The sequence below is a fragment of the Rhinolophus hipposideros genome (genome assembly GCF_964194185.1).
Source record: "Rhinolophus hipposideros genome assembly, chromosome: 16".
NCBI classification, from domain to species: Eukaryota; Metazoa; Chordata; class Mammalia; order Chiroptera; family Rhinolophidae; genus Rhinolophus; species Rhinolophus hipposideros.
In genome coordinates this window covers 50,552,347-50,573,307 of record NC_138062.1, presented here as the reverse complement: position 1 = coordinate 50,573,307, position 20,961 = coordinate 50,552,347, and the positions used below count along the sequence as shown (strand labels likewise).

The following is a 20,961-nucleotide window of genomic DNA, read 5'->3' as shown; positions in this document are numbered from 1 at the left end:
CCAATCGCTGAGGGGTAGAGGCAGGGCGTTGGCAGAGGCTCTGGGTCCCTGGGGTGGTCCCGCCGGGTGCGAGGTGCTGGGAGGTGCGGGCCTGGAGGCAGGCGATGATTAGAGCACTGGCAGAAGACAGGCAACCCGAACAACCAATTGCTGGGAACAAGAGCGGGGCTCCGAGGTAGCTGGAGCGACAGGCGCGAGAGGAACGGAGGGCGTAACCTGGAGGGCGACGATGATTGGCTGAGAAGCCAAAGACGGGCAGGGCCGGCAGCCAGTCGCAGGGGCCGTGGGCGGTGCGCCCCGAACCGGGCTCGAAAGTGCAAGGTGCAGCGTTTGGCCGAGCGTGGCCGCCAGAGGTGGCCTCCGACGCCTTGCGCGGAGTCCCATGAAGCTGTGTCGAGTGGGCTTGGGCCATGAGGGCCGAAGGACTCGTGGATAATCCTCCATTCCCTCACTCCACAGTATTCCTCTGCAAACGACACGGAGAGGGCGAACTCTTTGGAAGTCACTCAGGCTCGCCCTCTGCAGCTCAGGATTGGTGAAGACCAGGAAATAAGTGGAATCCTACTCTTGCGCTGTGTGATTTTCTGGCAGAGTTTGACTTCTCTGAGTTCAAGCTTTCTGTCCCACTATCCCGTGACATCCCATTCCGGCTTCATCCCTGATAAGCCTTTTGTGAATTATAAGCTTTTTGTGAATCCTAACCACAATCTCATGAATTCAACACGACCATTGCCTCCTTTTACAGAGAGCACAGAGTGGTCAAGCTCCTTGCCCCAACATCACAAAGCACTTCAGTGGCTGGATCTGGGCGTGAATCTAATCTAGAGCAGCCTGCTTTTTGAAAGGGGGATAAGGCAGTGTCAGAAAACAGGCACTGGAGGCCAGGGAGACCTGAGTTCCAATCGCTGTCCAGCCACTGACCCACTGTGCAACCTTGGACACTTTGAGCTTCAGTTTCCTCGTGGGACAATGATTCCTACATCTTAATCTTTTCTTTTTGGGGCTTCTCCCCTGGGAGAAATTATATTTCAGCCCTCTCCTTGACCTTCTGGTGAAAGTCTTTGCAGGTCATATCAGGCATGTGAGCCTCAGCTTCTCTGTGAGGTGCAATTCATATGATTCTTTGCAGACACACACCAGCAGCTTAGGGAGCCATCTGTCATCCAGTGCTCTGTTACCATTGGCACCTTCCCTGAGGCCACCTCGTTCTCTGACTCCTTTAATCTCCAGGGCAGAGAGGGTTACAAATGTTCCCAAGTACTGGCTTTTATTTCTCCAGGGGCAGGATGGGGTTGGTAGATATCCAGTTCAGAACCAGGGAGTCCTGGAATGGAGCAAGGCTGAGCTAGGCCTTAACAAAGGCTCCCATTTCAGGGCTGTACATGCCGCTGCTAAGGGCTTAACGCACTGCACCTCAAAGGGCCCCGCTGGAGGACATGACTGAGGCTCACACCACATGTGCATGGCTGGGCTCACTAGCCCAAGACCACCTTCTGAGTCCTGATCTTCCCACCTCCTCTTCTATACTTCCCAGCTGTGGTTGCTTCCTTGAAACTTAAAGGCCCTGATCTCCATTCTGCCCCCCAGAGAGGAGGAGGAAGTGGTGTCTGCTGAACACCTACAAAGCGTCAGTTCCTTGCCAGGCCTGGTGCTTCCCAAATACCATGTAACCACGTGACTTTCAGATGGGAGTGACAGTACCCACTTTGCAGACTAGAAAACCCAGCCTTGTGTAAAAAATGTTCCTTGCTGGAAGGGTCTGAAGCTGGGTTTGAATCCCTGCTTTTTGACCACAGGACCGTCAGCAAGTGACTCAAAACTCCCTGCCTCAGTTTCTCCAACTACCTCCCAGAGTTGATGGCAGCTTTAATGAATGGAAGTAAAACACGTCTGCATTGGTCTGCAGCGAGCGGTCGCTAAGCATTTGTGATGGGCAAATTATTCTCTGGGCCTGTTTCCCTTTCTGTAAATGGCACTTGATGGAATGTGGACATAGACCAACTATGGGAGTGGTTTGCCACCCGAAGAGGGAGATATTAATGCCGGAGAAGTCCCCACCCGAAGGACCTACCTTCCAGGCCCTGGGAGGGAGGCAGCAAACTCCTGGGAAGTTCCACAGTACCCCCAGGGACAGTGCCAACTGAGGCAAGGGTCAGGCAGTGGCCCAGCACCCAGCTGCCTGTCCTGATGTGCCAGAAATGCTGGCTGGGCTCTGGCTTCTGTTCACTTGTCAGCAGGCTGGCACCAGCCAACCTCTCTTCCAACAATGGCAGGCAAAGCCCCTTGGCATCAGCAACTGACACCCCCACCATGGGGACATTGGTTATGCCCAGCCAGGGTGCCCAGTCCTAGCTCTTCTGAGCTGGCCTAGCTGGAGCTGAGCAGGACACTGCTTCTCCGCCCCCTAGTTTCCTCTACCTCTTGGGGATTCCAGGAATCATCTCACATGACAGCAGTGAGCCAGGCCCAGGCAGAGTGACAAGGCTTAATCAACTGAGACCAGAGAGCCATTTGTCCAAGGTCAGGTTAGCAACATTGGCAACAAAAACAGGCTGAGCTGGGTTCTCATCCTGCCGCGGCCCCCTAAATGCAAGCAAGTCTATTTCTCATCTGGAAAATGGGGTTCACAGGCTCTGCGTCACAGAGGTGTGTTCGCAACCCAGGAGCCTGGCCTTTCCCTGGCTAGATGGACAAGTCCTGGACACAACAGTGATTACAGCCAAGTCCGACTGTCTCAATGTAGTCTCAGCCTCCTGAGAGGGCCTCCTGAGAAGCTGAGTGAGGCCAGGCCACGCATCCAAAAGCGCCCAGCGCAGAGGCTCGGCCTGAACGTGCTGACACCGCCCTTGCAGTGGTGCCCCCTCAGGCCACATTTTGATGTCACCGACAAGGTTGGCAAGTGCTCCTCAGGGGCAGGCTACGTAGGGCAGACCCCAGCCAGGCCTTGCAGGAGGTGATGGCCCAGTGCAGTAACACACTTAGCCTGTTTTCATGTGAGGAGGCAGAGGCTCACGTGAGGTGGCAGAGCAGGAAGTGGAACCCAAGCATGGTCAACCTCTGTGAAAACGGGGTCTTCAGCTAGGCACAGGGACACCCAGACTGAGGACATTCAAACAGGCCCCAAGCGCACCCGCTGCAGATACCCAATTCCTCAGGCTAAGGTGGCAGAGACTGATAAACGGGAGCAGCCACCGCTCCCTGAAGAAACCTGCAGCTACAGGAAGCTGGCCGGGAGCCCAGGGGAGGGCACCGGGCCATGGGAGAGGCCGTCCCTCCAGTCACGCTGTGTACCTAACATACTCAGGTATACACACGTGCAGAAATGTTTACAGGACACGAGTAGAGCAGGGAGACAGTAGCCTACCCACATGGAGCTCATGGACAGTGGGGGCAGACAAACAGGAAAGCATACAAACAAGGGCAACTCAGATGGGGTCAGAAGTCGGAGGCATAGCACAAGGGATGATGGGACTGGTGTACTAGGGAAGGGAGAGAGCAGAGGGAAGGGTGCTCTAAACAGAGAGCGAAGCCTGTGTAAAGGCCCTGAGGTGGGGAGGCTGGTGTGGCTGGAACGATGATTAAAAGAGAGCATGGGGAAGATGAGGGTGCGACGTGGGCAGGGCCTGGAGGACAGTGGTTTTATGGGGAGGGCAACGGGGAGCCATGGGTAGACTGAGAGCAGAGTTGGGGCAGGGATCACAGGGCGGCACTTCAGCCTTCCTCAGAAACGGGCTGGCAGCACCCATCCCCAAGTGACAGACAAAGAAACATGAGGCTCACAGGGCCTGAGGACTGCCCCAAGGTCACAGGACTGCCCCAAGGTCACACACATGGTTGACCCAGAAGTCAAAGTCAGGGTAGACTGGAGCAGGCAAGGAATGCTTCCCTGGCCAAGTACGGGGTGGGGTGACTGAGGCAGAGGTTCATGTTTGCCCCACTGGGCGGGCTGGGGACAGGGGAGACTTGGACACCACAGGGAGGTGGGGCCAGTGTGATGCCCTGCAGCTATTTACATTGACCACTTTCCATGGAAACCAGGAGCCTTCTGGGAAAAGAGCATGTGCTGATGTCAAGGGTGGAATTGGGGCCCTCCTCAGACTAGGGGAGGTGAATGACCAGCAGGGAGGGGGCTCCAAGAGAGAGGGGCTCCCAGGTGCAGGCTGGAGGGTCCGGGCATGGACTTAGAGCCCCCCGGGGTCTTGAGGCTGCTCTGACCCTGACCGGGTCACGCAGAATGCACAAGCTGCCGGGCGACCACAAGATGCCCCCCAAGTGTGACTGTAGAGAAGGAGACCTGGGGTCTTCCACGCACAGCTGCCTAGGAACCCTCAGAACACTTGGGGGTGAGTTGGGTACCGGGAGCAGCAAAAGTAATATCCATTTATAGATGGGGAAATAGGCTCAGAGAGGGAGGGAGGGCTGCTGCAAGACACCCAGCGAGCAAGGACCTCAATGTGACCAGGAAAGGGAGTAAGGGAGAGTCCTCCTGGGGTGACCAAGGTGAAGCTAAGACAACCGGACACTTTTCACGTCCCAGCTCTGCTCCAACACCAGGTAGAGGGGCTCTATCCCTCCCCACACTCTGTTTTATGAAGGAGCAAATTGAGGCTCAGAGGTTATGCCACTTGCTGAAGGCCACACAGCTGAGGAGTGGTTGGATGCTGAGCTCTCCGACTCCCCAAGCCGATGCATGCTTGGAAACAACGACCATGTCACCTGCAGACCCCAAGCTCACACTGATTGTGGCCCCAGCAGCCTGTCTGAAGGTGACAGCAAATACTACATCCCAGGCTGTTCTCAAAACTGCTCTGCTTTCCTTAGTGACCCCAAGACCTGCCCAAACAACCACCCATCCTGTTCTCTGAGGCGACTGGCTGCAGCCTCCCTCACCCCCCACCCCTTGATACACAGAAGAGTCCCCTCCATCATCCAACCAACAGTCTTTTATTACCACGCACCACTGGCCGGCCTGGGGCCCCAGAGATGGATCAGCCTTGGTCCCTGCCCTCTGGCCAGCAGAGCAAGGTATCTGCCACCCGTTTTACAGGTAAGAAAAACAGGAGCAGCGCCAGAACAGACTTGAAGGGGCAAGAGCGGAGTCCCTGCCCTGTTCTGAGACTGGCCAGTGTGGCTGCCAAATTTCAGACAGCTCTTTGCCTCCAGCAACGCTAAAAGGCCCTTCTGGTAGGAAAGGGCGGGGTGGGGGCGGGGCAAGACAGACGATACCAACACTGTCAGCGGGTAAGGGGAGCACAGGACCCAGTGGAGACCCCTCACCAGGGCTCCCTTCCCACCCCCCAGCTTGTACCTGGCCCCCATCAGAAAACACCTCTTGCTGAGTGAGGGGAGGAATGGGGGGTGTTGGGGCAGAGTGGCAGGACATGGATCTCCCCATTTCCTGAGTCACACGACTCACCCAGACTCATGGCCCAGACCAAGGCTGGGTCACAGTGCCAGGTTGCCCTTCTGTCCAGTCCACAGCTCTCGGAGCTCAACGTGGCAGCCCAGGTCCCGCAGGGCGGCCTTGGCCACATCCTCACAATCTCGGTGGGTGGCCCGGGCCTGAGTGATGAGGGCCTCGGCCCCCAGATCCAAGAGGGACTGTGAGAAGGCCTGGCTGCGGGCCACCAGGTTTCGGATCAGCATGCAGGCCTGTTTCTGGAAGGGAGAGCACACGGTGAGGGCTATGAGCTGGTGGGTGGGGCCCCAGGTAGGGCCGTTCTGACCTCAGGGTTGCCCTCATGACACAGTGCGTCAGTGAGGACCACAGCCCGCATTCCACGGATGTTACACTGTGACTCAGCAGGCCTGAGGCATCCCTTCATCCTCTCAGCAGCCAATCCCCCATCTCCCTGGTGAAGAAACTAAAGCTCAGGGAAGCCAAGGGCTTGGCAGGGCGGGCTCATCCCTTCTCAGGGGTGGATCCTCAGTCTCAAAGAGTCTGGCAGGGGCCCCAGGAGGAGCGCGGTAAGACAGTGGGAAGACGGCGTGTGCACAGGGCCCATCTGTGAATGACAGCTATTTATTTGGTCACCATTTGCACCCTGCGTATATATCTCCCACGTGTGGGTGCCTAGGAGCACCACAAGGCACCTGCCACCACTGGGAGAGTGGGTGAGGCACAGGTGAGGTGTGAGGAGGCTCCTGCAAGGGTGGTCGGGAGAGGATGCCAAGGCCCGTCAAGGGCATGGTGTCCTGCAGGAAGGACCAGGACGGCACAGGCCACAGGGCTCGGAGCCCAGTGTGTGTAAGGACCAGGAGGAGGCCCCAGGGCTGGAAGGTGCAGGAGTGGGAGACAGGGAGCCTGGGGGTGCAGGGAGGAGCGTGGGTTTCCTGCCAGGCTGTGCACACGGTCCCGCCTGCCGACTCCCCAGCGAGGTGTGGACAGTAGTCCAAGGCAGGGCTGGAATCTCCCCAAATCCCAGCAGAGCCCCATCTGCTCTCCCCAATCCTCCTCCCCGCCAGATGCCTCCAAAGGGCCTATTAGGGAAGATCAACTGCAGCGAGAAGAGAGGAGCGAGGCTCGTATACTCTGGAAGTCGGGATGCAGCCCTAAGACTGGGTAAGGCGGCTGGGAAGGAAGAACCGAGACTTGGGTCATGATGGTGATGGGGGCAGGGACAGGGAGGTCCTCCTTCTGCCCCCCGCTCCCCCAGCCCAGCAGTCTCCTGTCCCTCTCTCCAGGTGCCCACCTGCACGCCGGCCTCCTGTGGGTGTGCCTTCATGGCCTCCAGTGCAGCCAAAGCCCCACCGCCCTCCACGATGACCTGGCTGTTCTCCGGCTTGCGCAGGGCCAGGACACACAGGGCTGCACAGCTCTGTTCACACACCTGCAGATGGGTCACAGCATGACGGAGACCCGGCCAACAGACCCATAATTATCAACTCCCCAGGGGAGTGCCCTGCAACCTCACCTGGACAGACTGCTGTCAGTCCAGGTCTGTATGGGTTCAATACTAACAGGAACAGTACCAGGGTGACAAAAACATCAACCAAGCTCTCCCTGCCCCTTCTCGCCCCTCCATTCACCTGGGCTCCACCCCCCCTCACCCCTGGGCTCCACCCCCCCTCACTCCTGGGCTCCACCCCTCCCTCAGCCCCGCTTGAGGAAATGGAAAGAGCATCACGCAGATATAGGCACTGAGCTGGGATTCCCGCCCCACCATCCCACTTCATGTGCCCCCGGGTGGTACCTGGGGGCTGGCCAGGTGCCGGGTCATGGCGGCCACGATGGACTCTGTCCCGCCAGCACGGACGATGGCATCCTTCACATCATCATTGCCCGCAATGGCCCGCAGGGCGCTCAGCACCTGCTTCACCAGGTCCTATGTACGGAGAGCACACAGGGGTCAGGCCCAGCCAATCCCCCTCCCATTGCTCCAGGCACTAACTGCTTGATTGCTGTATTGTGGAGGGGGGCTCGAGGGAGGGTCTGAACAACAGCTGGGCACCCTGGGGAGTTCAGTTGGCACGTAACAGCAGGGTTACTATTCTGTTACTACTTGCTGTATAGAGAAGGCAGGGGAGGGGGACCCTGTGGTTTAGGCCACCTGCATCCAGCGCAGGCATTGGGACGACCTTGACACCCTCCCACACATACACAAAGAGGGGGCCTTGGCTCAGGCCAGCCATCAGGACCACAGGTCCCCCTGGCCACAGCTACAGGCCCAAGATGGGGTCTGACCGACCTGAGCTGAGGACAGTCAGCCAGATGCCGCTGGGACTGCTAACTGCCCCAGTGAGGGGCAGACCAGCAAGGGAGGGGGTGGATCAAGGCCCCCACCCCAGCTGTCCAGGAGTACAAGCAAATTGCATTCCCTTGATTGCTTAAGCCAGCTCAGATTCAGCTTTCTGCTGCCTGCACAGAGCCTGGCTGACGTCACTGGACAGGATCGGGGGCAGCAGAACCATTGCTGCCCCGGGCCAGCCTCCCTGACCCTGGGCCAGGTATGTGGAGCAGGGGTTAAGTGACTGATAAACGAAGGAGTGTCATTAGGGGTCCCTCCTGTTATACAGATGAAGAAACCCAGGCAGTGCGGGGTGGGCCTCACTCAAGCATCACACAGCTGAGTTGGGGTCTGGGCCGGCCCTGGTGACACCCACTCGTTCCTCCCACTCCTGGTAGAAAATACAAAGGTGCTAAATGGCAGTAACAGCAGATGGGTGGATTTGTCTGCACCCAAACTTCAGTTCCCGCCCATGCATCAATGAGAAGTGGAAACCACACTTTGGTTCTGGGATCAACAGACAGGGCCAGTGATTTCTGACTCCAACTCGTGTGTCTGGCAGAGGACCAAAGGGGCAGAGTTCTCTGGGAGGCCAAAGCCTTCCCCAGGTGTGGAGAAAAATATCAAATGGAAACCCAAGCAGGGGGCATTTCGCACCCTAAGATGGCTCTGGACGCCCACCTGGTGGTCGCTGCAGTCGGCCAGCAGGGCCACCAGGACACCGAGACCCCCAAGGTCGACGACCTCCTGGCAGAACTCGTTGCGGACGGCCAGGCGGGACAGGGTGCTGCAGAGCTCACTCAGGACACTGGGGTTGTCGGGGAATGCTGCGGAGAGGGAGAGGAGCTACGGGGGTGAGGAAGGGCAGGGGACCAGCCGTGGCTCTGAGCGGGTGCTCCTGATGCAAATCCTGCTCCCCCCTCTGCCTGGTGGGGTGCTGCCTGTACCAGCTGAGCCCCAGGGAACACCAGGGGCTGCCCAGGCCTGCAGCACCCCCTGCTGGGGAATACACTCCCCCCACCCAGATAAATTCCAGACCCACTGACGGTGTCATCTAAAAAAAGAAAACCGTAATACTACTATAATAAAACATCTGAGACTATTTTTATGATGTTGGGGTGGGAATGACCTTTCTAAGTGCAACTGGAAACCCAGACACCATAGAGACATATGGATAGAGTTGACCGACAACACTGAACAATAACGTGAAGACCAAACTAAGAGGCACAGGATGGAGAGGCTGCACTGAGCCCAGTGTGGGTTAGGAGAGGGTGGAGAGCCATACTTTATACAGAGCTCGGTGATGGTCAGTTCGTGTGTCCCAGGCGAGGCCACACCCCAGTGCCTCCATGAGTGCTAATCTGGATGTGCCGTGGAGGTGTTCTCTACACACTGTAACATGCACGACCAGCTGACTAAGTACAGGAGAATGTCCATGGTCTGGATAGGCCTCATCGAAGCAGCGGAAGGCCTTCTGCGAGAGACTGGGGTCTCCCTGAGGAGGAGGAGGCACAGCTGGGGGCTGTGGTGTCTGCTCCCGCCCCAAGGAGTTCAGACTTGAAGGCCAACTCCTTGCAATAACCCTTTTGTACATCCACATATCCTACTGGTTCCGTCTCTGTGCTACCCTCGAAAAAGGAGACTGACTTCACAGAGGGTCAGGACCTGTTTCCACCCTCTCCTGGGGTGTGGAGGGGAGACTGAGGCAGGCCCACCTCCGCTGCAGACAGGGCTGGCATCCCGCACACAGGCCTGGCCATGGAGCCAGTGCCACGGGCAGGCTGGGAAGGAGAACTCACTCTTCTAGCACCTTCTGTGCCCAGACTCCAGTCAGGCCTTTTCTGGTGCGTGCAGTGGACAGGGGGCTGGTGCTTTGGGGTCTGAATGTCAGCTTTGTGACCTCCCATGGCCGGCTCACTAGCTCACCCTGGAGTCAGGAACACATACAAGCATAAGAATTTGTAACCAAGTGTGAACCAGAGTATAAACTGCCACCTGGGACAGGCCACAGTGAGTGCCAGCGACATTTACCCCATCTTTGCGAAACACCCTTGCTTTTCCCTTTGGGGAGCTCTCCCTTCCCCACTCTCAATCTGTGGTTGGACAGAGCTGAGCCTCCTTCCCCAATGGCTTCAGACATGGGCACAGGACGTGGTCCTGGCCGATGAGTGCCGGCCTGGAACTCTCCGGGAGCAGCTAGGAGTAAGGATACTGTTCCATGAGGGCTGCCAGGTAGGTGGGATAAAGCCAACAGAGGCCAGTGGAGCCTGAAGGCGGCCGTGCCTGGAGCAGGCGTAAGCCCTGACTCTCCCTCTTGCTCCTACCTCTCGCTGCCTCGATGAGCACCTTCAAGCCTCCGTGTTCCTGCACAATCATCTTGGCATGGTCGTGGGCGTGGCCAAAGGGCACACGGATGTCATCATCAAAGGTCATGACGCGGAGCGCCCAGCAGGCCTCCCTGACCACGTCCGCACAGCAGCCATGCCGGGTGATGGCGTGGGTCAGCAGGGGCAGCACGCCAGCCTTCACCAGGCTCTGCCGATTCTGCTCGTGCTTCAGACAGGCGTGCCGTACACAGCGTATCCCAGAGCAGAGCAGATCAGCTGCGCTGGCATTCTGGGCCAGCGTGGCCACCAGCAGCTTTAGGCCCTGGGTGTCCAGGAGGTCGGGCTGGCTGTCGATCAGGGCTGACAGGGCGTTGAGGGCCTGCAGCAGGAGGCCCTGGTCTCCCACGGCAGCCAGCTTCCAGGCAGCGAGGAGGATGGGGTAGGCGCCCTTCTGGGCTGCCAGGAAGCGGCAGGCCTTGTGCTGCTTGCATTGTTCGCAAAAGCGGGCAAGGTGCACGGACACCTCCTGGGGGCGGGAGCAGGCTACGGACTCCTGCAGGTTGTCCAGGACCTACAGAACACAGGAGAAACCTGTGTCAGCTCAGCCCAAAGAGAGCCACAGGGCTGCACGGCTGCAGCATCCCCTCCTCCAGGGTCTGGGCCTGCACTGGTTCTGTGAGGCCAGTTCCAGCCGTGGCAGCTGCCACAGCTGTGCTTGTAGGAGCCTTGAGCTTCAAAGGCCACTTAGAGGGAGAGGCCCAGCCCTCTCAGTGTCCCTGCCAAGGAACCACACAAAGTGCAGATGTACTGAACATTCCAGCGCTGCTTGCCACTGCGTGAGAGGCCCCAAGTGACACCAAGAGAACCATCCAGCTGAGCTCAGTCAACCCAGTAGAACTGTAAGAAACAATAAATGGGCTGTTGTTTTTGGTTGCTTGTAGGGTTTCCGGGTGGGAATTCCCGCCCATTCTCTGGAATGTTTTTCGCTTTCCCGTTCCCGAATCCCAAGATATAAACTGTGTTCTGTTCTCCACAATGAATCGTTCCCACAAAGTAACGGCCGATACTACCAACCACCTGGGCTCAAGGAGCCAATTTTCCCGATTTCCCGACCAACTTTTCTCGGGATTCAGGAACGGGAAAGCGAGAAAAATTCCTGAGAACAGGTGAGAATTTCCGCCTGGAAACTCTAGTTGCTTGTTACATGGCTATACACCAATGGCCAGTTCTCCGAAGAAGGCGAAAGCTGCCTTTGCCAGACCTGCTCACACATGTTTCCTGTTTGTCTTTCTCATACATTCCACAAATATTAACTGAGCATCCGCCAAATGAAACCACATTGGTTCACTCAAATTCAACTCTAAGCCCTTGGGGGAAAAATAATAATGAGAGAAAACAATCTGAACAGGACAGACAGGACTAGCTGCTATTCAACTCCATGTCTTCAGGGCCTGCCTCAGCAGGAGCTCAAGATGAATCCGTGCCCCTGGAGTTTCTGAAATAATTTGCACCCCAGCCTACCCCCACAGTAAGGGTGTTTCTACAGATCCCCTCAGCCCAAAGGCCTTTGATGTAGTTCAAATGCCCTGAAAGGCAAGGAACCTGTCAGCCAAGCCGCACTGGGATAGATTTGTGAACTTAACTGAGCATATGTTAAAATGAAACAGAATACCAAGAGATAGATTAAAATGGGAGCAGTGACTTGAATAGGCATTCCTCCAAAGAAGATTCACGAATGGCCAATGAGCACAGGAAAAGGTGCTCCCCCTCACTAATCATCAGGGAAACACAAGTCAAAACCATGAGATACCATCACACCCTGCAGGATGGCCACTATGAAAACAGAAAATAACCAGTGTTAGCAGGGACGTGCAGAATTGGAGCCCTTGTGCACTGACGGAGGGATGTGAAATGGTGTAGCCACTTTGGAAAACAGTCTAGCAGCTCCTCAAAAAATTAAGTATAGAATTATCATATGATCTAGCTATCCCCCTTCTGGATATACACTCAAAAGAACTGAAAGCAGGGTCTCGAAGAGAGAGATGTTTGTACATTCATGTGCACAGCAGCATTATTCAAAATAGCCAAAAGGTGGAAGCGACTCAAGTGTCCATCGATGGATGAATGGATCAACAAAATGTGGTCCGTCCATACAATGGAATATTATGTAGCCGTAAAAAGGAAGGCCATTCTGACACCTGCTACAGCATGGATAAATCTTGAGGACATTATGCTCAGTAAAATAAGCCAGACACAAAAGGACAAATACTGCAAAACTTCACTTATATGAGGTCCCCAGAGGAGACAAACTCAGAGGCATAATGTAGATGGCGGGTGCCAAGGGCTGGGGGAGGTGGGAAACGGCAGTTCGTGCTTAACGGGGACAGTGTCAGTTTGGGCAGACAAAGGAGTTCTGGACATGGCTGGTGTGATGGCTGCACAGCGGTGGGAATGTACTAATGCCACTGAGCTGTGCACTTAGAAATGGTTAAGATGGTCGGTTTTATGGTGTGTTTTTACCACAAAAACAAAACAAACAGAGGTTGTGGCACTTTAGTTGGAACCCTGTAAGAAACTTGAAAAGCGTATGACACAAGTGCCATGGGGACACAATATACTAGAGTTACAACTATTCTATATAATCAGATAAAGAGAGGAAAGAAAATGACCAATATTTGCACACTGGTGGCTATCAAATTTATGGGAAATCTCTTCTTGTCCTGGGTCTTATCACAACGCGGAGTCTGAGTCAGCTGGCTATGGGGGTTGTCTTCACAGTGCCTCAGTGCTGCCTGTGACCTCAAAACCCTGCAGGTTGGCTGAGCAGAGGACAACTGCTAATGTGGAGGTGGCAGAGAAACCTGTGCTCCACCTGTGACGGCTCAGCATGGTGACAGGGCTCTGTCCTCCAACCCTGGGGTCATTCTCTCTATGACTGATGGCTTTTATTCTGCAACTTCCCACACATAAAACCGGCCAGCCTCACTTTCTACTCAGAGTTTCAAGACTTCATCTGGAAGCCATTACAATAGAAGCATATGAGGATGATGCCCATCATCCTAGGGGTGGTGTGCAGTGTCAGACCTCTTAATTGGGCCAGGGAGTAACTCACTGCTGGCATTTGATACGCAGTAGTGAATGAGTGAAGGACTGCAACCATAATATGCTCACTACTTGGCTATGTTTTTGTTTTAATATTCAACTATAGTAGTGTTTCAAAAGTTAAATGAAGAATAAACTCAAATATAAAAGCTCTGACTGCCCTGTATGTATGATGACTTCAGTGTGCAAGATAAGTTTAATACCTGTAAAAACTAAAAAAAAAAAAAATTTCCCTAGTATCTGTTAGGCCATACTATGTAATTCAGTTATGTACATGGACTAGCTTAGACTGAAATGCTAGGTATGTGTATTGACTTCAGTGTATGACCCTTAATTGTTAAGCCATGAAGTTAAAATTCTGTATTAAAACTGGCAAAGAACTTAATTTGTAGAGAAGTGTTAGTCATTATAGTTGTATTAAGTGGGATTCATTGTGATGCTTCTGCATTAATTCTATTGCCTCAATGTTACTAGAAGATGGCATTCTACAGAATTTAGCCTGAAGTATCAGTGCCAGAAATGATACCTTTCTAAAGAAGGGGTTTATAATCTGCTTCTTGAGGGCTTGCACTTTTACATTCCCTTCTACCGTGCCATCTTTTTTTTAAATATACACAACTATATGAGTCTTTGGTTGCATTTTTTCCCCTTCTCTTTAGACCATGGTAAGCCTCAAGAGTAGTGACTTCCAGAGCAAGCTAACTTAGAAGTTATAGGGATGAGACCTTTACATGGAGGAGTAATTTGCATGCATGAGATATAAGGAAGGTATTTTTTAGGTCTGTTACAGGCTTACTTTACATCATTTAACTTCTGCTCCAAGTAACTGTAATTCAATGTTAGTACTAATAGCAAATTATAATGAATAGCTTTAATTGTATGTTTAAAAGTCATGTTCACAAGCTTAAATCTGGTATCAGAATTTAAGCAATTCTTGAAATGTACGAATGTCTCCTTAATATACTGATTACAAAGCAAAAAAAAAAAAAAAAAGACTTCATCTTGGTTTTATTTCTACGAGTCTGTTACAACAAACAACTTCATAAGTCTAGCTGATTCATTTCAAAAGGCAGCATCACAACGTTGAATTTTTCTCCCTCCACAGACAAGCAGTTTTTGTGCATCAGAACTAAAACACACAAGCAGAGGTCAACAGTGCCGCGGGCATATGAGAAGGGCTGGGAGATGCCAACGCCAAAGTGTGTGGCACCACCCGCAGGGAGGGGCGAGAAGGAGGCTGGTGGGATGCACAGGACAGGGACTTTCAGACGTTACTATAAATGCCTGAGAATTGCTTGAATCTTTTATGCCAAGAACATATTCACATTGTCTTCTGTAAAGAAAAATAAAATTTTACAAGTGAAATTAAGAAAAATCAGAGAGCAAAGGCTGGAAACAAACAAGGAGTTTCCTATACTGCTGGTAGAAGACACTCGAGCCATTCTCTGAGCTTGGCTTCCCTGAGAGAGGGACCTGGGTCTGGGTCCCAGCTCTGCCCCTCACTGGCTGTGACCATAGGTGAGTCAGTTATTTTTGGGAAGCCTCAGATTCCTAACCAACAAAATGGGCTAATTATAGATTGAGATCATGTGTTTTAAGATTTCGTATGATGCTGAGCACCTCAGAAGTACTCAATGATTGTTAGAAATCATCGTTACTGAGATCTTTCATATATAAAGGGCATCAACAAATCAATAAGAAAAAAAAAAGATGAAGCACCCATAGAAAAATTGCCAGAAGACAAGATCATTTAAAAATACATTCATCCTTACTAGCAAAGAAAACAACGAGATGATTTTCACAAAAGCTCTGTAAGGCAGGAGATGGTGAGGACCCTGAGGACGGGGAGAAGCAAGCACCTTGCCTTTAGTCAGAGCTGGGATCACACCCAGGGCTGTCTCCTCCAACTTCCTCTTGTATCACTACACTCCCCCGCTGCCTTATCTTTGGATCTCAATTTCCCCATCTGTAAAATAGGGATAATAATCCCAACCTTGCAGGTGTCTTTGAGAGAATAACTGAGATAGTACAAGGAAAGCACCTTGCACAGCAGTGAGTTCATAGCCCCTTCTCAAGAAACACAAGAAGCTTCTGCTGTTTTCAAAAGAGCTTACCATTTCATGCATGACCCTAAGGGAAGGACTTAACTCCTGTGAGCTAGATGTTCCCTGTTTGGGTTGCTAGAAAACAAGGGCAGGCTGTGAACCTCCACTTCCCAGTAATGCAGGGATGCCACTGGCTACCCTACAGGCCAGTTTAAGAGCTACGAGTCGGTGCTCAATAGGTAACAGCCTTACCATGACCCCACTGAGCAAACTCGATGGTAGGAGGGCCAGAGAGAAGCTCCTCCATGGTGCCCTCTACCAGCAGGCTCCTAACACCAGGGAAAACCATGAGAGCTATCCACCCCCAAGAGTCCCTAGACATGGACTCAGGGAGGCCTGGCTGCAAACTCGGGCTGCCTGAACACGCTGGGCAGGCCCTGACCTTCGGAGCTTACGTCTGCCATCTGGGAACCAGGGAAAAGGTACCACTGAGAGACCATTACAAGGTGATATGTGAGGTACCACACGTGGTCAGCCCTGACCACATGGGCCGCCCCCTCCTACCTGCAAGATCTCGTGTGTGGGCTCCTGGGGTCCATCTGCAGAGACTTTGGGCGCCATCTTTATAATGTTGCCCAGATTGACACCTGTAGGGATGAGGAGGAGTCAGGAAACAAGTGTGGCTGGTCGGGGTCACACCTCACGTCCCTTCTGCTGGGATGACCCACTCTGGAGACCTTCAGGACTCTGCCCAGGCCCCCACCACCACACTCTCCACCCAGACCAGACAGACTTAACAGCCACATCCACACGGAAAGTGTGGGGTGGAGGGGGGGGCTTTGCCCCTCAGCCCTGTCCAGACAATGGGAGCAGAGCAGTAGCAGAGCAGAGCCCACCATCACTGTAGTGAGAGGCACATTCTGCCTGGCGGGTTGAAAGGGGAGAGGACCCCACAGCCTTTTCCCTTGGTATTCCCATCATTCCTTCCCCTGGCTGCATCCCTGCCCTCACTGGCACCCCCAAAGGAAACCCCCACTGTGTAGGACACTTCTGGGTACCCCTCCAGACGCTGTCCAGTGTCTATATCCCACTCTGTGACCGGGACACCAGCCTCTGATCTCTGAGGCTGGATTCCTGGGCTCCCTTGCCCTCCAGTGTCTGCCTGGGTTTGGCCAATGGGGAGCTGGATCGAGCCTGCCTCTGCCAGGTGACCCTCACCTGTCACGGCCTTTCCTGGGGCAGGAGAGGTCCCTGCAGGGTCTCCTAATCTTGTCCACATCACTATAAACAACTCCCTCTTAGCCACTCCCTCCATGGCCTGGTTTGAGCATGACACCTGTTTGCACAGGTGGGTAATCAACATGTACTTCTGCCTTCTTGAACTCAAGCATGGGTGCAGGTGGAGCATGGAGGTAGGTGGCTCTATTTCTTGAGAGGTGGTCAGGATATGTCTGTTCAAGGAAGTGACAATTAAAAGGACACCCACCTTGAAGAATCCAGCCCTGCAGATGCCTGGGTAAGGTCCAGGCAAGTAGAGGGTGGGCGCCAGCCTGCCTGGGGCAGAGTGTGGAGAGGGAAAGGGGCCCAGGGCTGCCATGCCTGGCGAGACTGGGCCATAGCGAAACAGCACTCTCGCACGTTAAGAGCCATGGAGGGGGCTGTCGAGCAAAGAGCCGGACCAGCGCCGGACAGAGCCGCACCATCTTACCTTGTGATTCAAACTGCTCCACAGCCTCTTTCAGTGCTTCCTCTGGCCCCATCTCAAATTCCTCGATGTTCTCAAGAACAGCTGCATCGAAGGTCTCCTGGGTGATGTGCTTGGAGGCCATCTTCATCCCATGTGCATGGAGCCACAGGGGCCTGATAGACGCTCCTGAGCTGAGAAGTTAAGGTGAGAAGAAAGCTTCATCGAGGGCAAGAGGGTAGCTGGGAGCCTGGCCACCATTTAAGGAGCATCTACTGGGGCTAGAGCTGTGTGACCACCTTGGAAAATTCTTACAACCTGGATCACAGGATAGAGTGACATCCCAACATCCCCAGAGCTTCAAAAACTGCAGAAAAGGACAGGTAGTTTACTACATTTTATTAGAACGGGGGAATGTTAATATAATTATGTCCTTATAGTAAAAAATAATAGCTTAATAACATATGATTGTTATATAAAATAATAAAGTAGTATTATAATACATCATTATATACGATATAATCATGACATATTAATATTATTAAGCTATTATTTTATCTTTATTATTTTTTACTATAGTATATAGTAATATTTTATATATATACACTAGGATATATATGAATATCCTATATATACTATATACTATATTGTACTGTAATGTAGTAAATATGATTATGTTGTATATAATGATTACATGTAATATATGACTATAACTATACAGAAGGTACCAAAAAAAAGTATACACATTTTAAGAAAGGAAAAAACTATTCAAATTGTAATACTCAATGTATACCGATAACAAAAGATGACTACAAGTCACATTTGACTTCTGCGATTACAATAGGTGCTCACAAAAGCGTCCAAACACTTCTGATTACAGCGAATTACTGCTTTAGCAATGTTGACCAAAGTGTCCACTTGTATACATTTTTTGGCACCCCCCAATATATTACTTTATTATATAGTTATGTTTGTATATAATTGCATAAGATGTTATAATAACATACTGTTATACTAATCAAATTTAAAATAAAAAATAAAAAGGATAACTCAAAAGCTAATAGAAAGAGTCACCTGTAAGGAGAGGTAGAGAAAAGGGTGGTGAGGACAGGACTAGAAGCTGGATGTTCTCTCTGAACGTACTTGTTTTACAGGTTTGAATTTGGAACCCATGTAAATGCTTTATGTGGTTAGGAAAAGAAATAAACCAATGTAAATGAAAATAAAAATAAAAGCAATCCCTAAAAAGCAAGAATAAAATGAAGTCCAGGAATATAACAGTATATCTGCACCAATCAGATCACTTCATGTGATTTTAAAACAGTTATATAACTGTACATTCTTACTGGGTTATATGCTAAGGATAGTATGAAATACAAAAGAAAATTCAACAGTTTTCAGTAATCATGTTATTGGAAGTATTAGTAATATTATTCTGAAACTTTATAGATGTAGCAAGTAAGTATTAATGTTTATGTCATTAGGAACCAGCATAAAAGAAAAAAGATTCTAATGTAAGAAAATCAAAGAAGTTAAAAACTCAGAATTCCTAAATTTGAACTGGAAGTATCAATGCAAATTCATGATGTATATTCTCTTAAGCAAACTAAAAAAAACTATTTTCTTGTGTACCAACTGAAAAATGCCTAGGAGAAATGACACCACAGCAGCAATGAGCACCCCAAACACGAACTGTGGTCTCTAAATACCATAACCAGGGCTCCTGGAAGAATGGCCTGCTCAGGTCTGGGCAGGAAATGGGCCAGAGGAGCTGGGAGCATCTTGTGAGAGCAGAATACAAGGAAGCTTCTAAACACCTTCAAGGTCATGTGGCGGCCGGATAGCTCAGTTGATTAGAGCATAAGCTCTCAACAACAAGGTTGCCGGTTCAATTCCCACATGAAAACGGCGACTGGACTGGGAGCTGAGCTGCACCCTACCCAACTGCGTTGAAGGACAATGACTTGACTTGGAGCTGATGGGCCCTGGAGAAACGCACTGTTCCCCAATATTCCCCAATTTAAAAATTAAAAAAAAAGACCATCAAGGTCATGTCAAAGGACTTGGGAGCAAACCCTCAGGGGCACCAACTAACTAAAGATGGGTCAAGCGAACATTAAAAAAAATCCAATAGATATCAAAATCAAAATCTGTGTGTTCATAATAGTTTTAAAACAAGCCCAGCTTATTCTTCTGAAAATTGGCAAATAAAGAATCCACCATTTATCCCGCTTCCCTCACACAAGTGGGTATCTGTTTACAAAGAGAGGATGAGGGAAAGTTCTGACTTGTAGATGAATTTCAGCTAACTGAGCAAACAGGACAGACCTAGACGATGATCCCTGCAGGCTGAAAACCATGAGGTACAAAACTGATGGGGAACCTGACATTGGGTGGACAGTACCTGTGTCCCCCGTATTATTTCGTTATCAAAAGAGAAACCCAACACCACCTGCCTCCTGACCAGATCGCAAGGCACCTGTGAAGTCAGTCATCCTGCCAAAACCTCAGATCTGAGTCTGACTATACATCCAGTGGAACTTTGTGCAACGACAGAGTATTATTACGTATCTGTGCCGTCCAGGTGGGATTGAACAGCTGAAATGTAGCTAGTGCCACTGAGGAAGGCAAGGTGTACTTTTACTTAATTTAAATGCATTTTAATGTAAATACTTACAGGGGATGGAGGCTACCATATTAAAAGCACAGCTCTAGAGCTAATGACCAGTTCATAGGAAGTAGAAGGCAGACAAATATATCTGAAATGTAACACAGGAAAGCTAACACTGATACAATATTATTTTCTAATATACATTCCGTGATCACCTGCCTCAATTGTCCTAATATAGTCTTTTCTGGTCTGGGTCCATTCTAGGATTACACAACACAGAAAGTGTGGTAGGGGGACAGAGGCATGGGGGTACTAGGACAGCAGGATGGGAATGTGGCAAAAATCCGAGTGCAAATTTGGGCCGTATGGAAAACAGGTCATTCTAGCCTGTGCTCCTCCTTACAGAGGTGGCGCAGGACGTGAATATTCCATCTGTGTTGGTGCAGACACTCCGGGAAGGAGGAGGACAGGCTCCGAGGCCAGCGGGGGCAGGGGAACGACACCCACATCCAGGGCTTTCTATGTAACCTCCCTGTTCATCAATTCCCTCACGGATGACACGGGGAGAAACACAGAATCTACCTCATAGGGCTATAGTAAAAATTCAACTGGTTAATTCCTAAAAAGCAGTTAGAACAGGATTTGGCATAGAATCAGAGCTCAACAAACACTGCCTATTAGTTCCTTTCCTTTGTTGCTTGAGAGGTAATACAGCCAGTTTATTAGTGGAGGTGGGAGCAGAAGGGCACGAAACACCCCACGTCGCTCCCTTGCAGGGAGTCAGTCTCCCATTCCTTTGTGTCCCAGAACAGGAAGCCTGTTTAGGGATTGCTAAGAGTTTTCAAGGTCAAAGGTGAAGGAAAATATTAAGGATTTTCTGATTTGAGATAGGGAGTCCAGGCTGGTGACGGTGGAGTGTTCCATGGCCAGCTGAGGGATAGAAATTTCGGAGCTGGTACCACAGGCGGGGCTCTGCTCCTGGCTCTGCCACCTGACGTTGCTTCCACTGCACTGGCCGTGCTTCAGACCCAAGTGGGCTCACGGTGAGTGGCCGCTGTGTCACACAGGCACGGTCCTAAAGGGGAATGCCATTACGCCTACTTTACAGATGAGGAATCTGAAGGTCAGCGAGGTACGAACCTGCCGGAGTTCACCCAGGCAGTAAGAGGCTTGGCCATCATGCACACCTGGCTCATTCACACCTTTCCTCCACCTGCGTCCTCTAAGGCGCTTCTGCCAGGACGTCCAGGCCTCCTCCTCCTGGGAGCCTTCCCTGGCCGCTCAGAGCCTGTGCTCTCTGGCCTTGCTCCGCACCCCCCACGCCCCCCACCCCATAAACCTCCCTCTGCCCAGCTCTGAGCTCATCTGAGCTGGGGAGATCACTGCCTGGCCCTGAGACCACCCCAAAGGTCCTCGGGATCTCCTAGGTCTGACATGGGGCGGGCGGGGGATGAAAGTTATCTGG

At 51.7% G+C, this 20,961-nt stretch overlaps 1 protein-coding gene across 4 annotated transcripts in view; it reads right to left on the bottom strand.

The window, feature by feature from the left end:
- Positions 1-4,923: 4,923 nt before the first annotated feature.
- Positions 4,924-20,961, bottom strand: part of ARMC6 (armadillo repeat containing 6) — a 17,234-nt gene continuing 1,196 nt past the window's right edge. For 3 of the 4 annotated variants that reach the window (XM_081077939.1, XM_081077940.1, XM_081077938.1), the window contains 7 exons: positions 16,910-17,079; positions 15,766-15,848; positions 10,052-10,625; positions 8,409-8,554; positions 7,194-7,325; positions 6,693-6,830; positions 4,924-5,658 (listed from right to left, as the gene is read on the bottom strand). In XM_081077939.1, the coding sequence (XP_080934065.1) occupies positions 5,446-5,658; positions 6,693-6,830; positions 7,194-7,325; positions 8,409-8,554; positions 10,052-10,625; positions 15,766-15,848; positions 16,910-17,036 (1,413 nt within the window). In that variant the 5' untranslated portion in view covers positions 17,037-17,079 and the 3' untranslated portion in view covers positions 4,924-5,445. Of the gene's footprint in view, positions 5,659-6,692; positions 6,831-7,193; positions 7,326-8,408; positions 8,555-10,051; positions 10,626-15,765; positions 15,849-16,909; positions 17,080-20,455; positions 20,572-20,961 lie in introns of all 4 variants that reach the window. The other variant, XM_081077941.1, reaches the window with a different exon arrangement.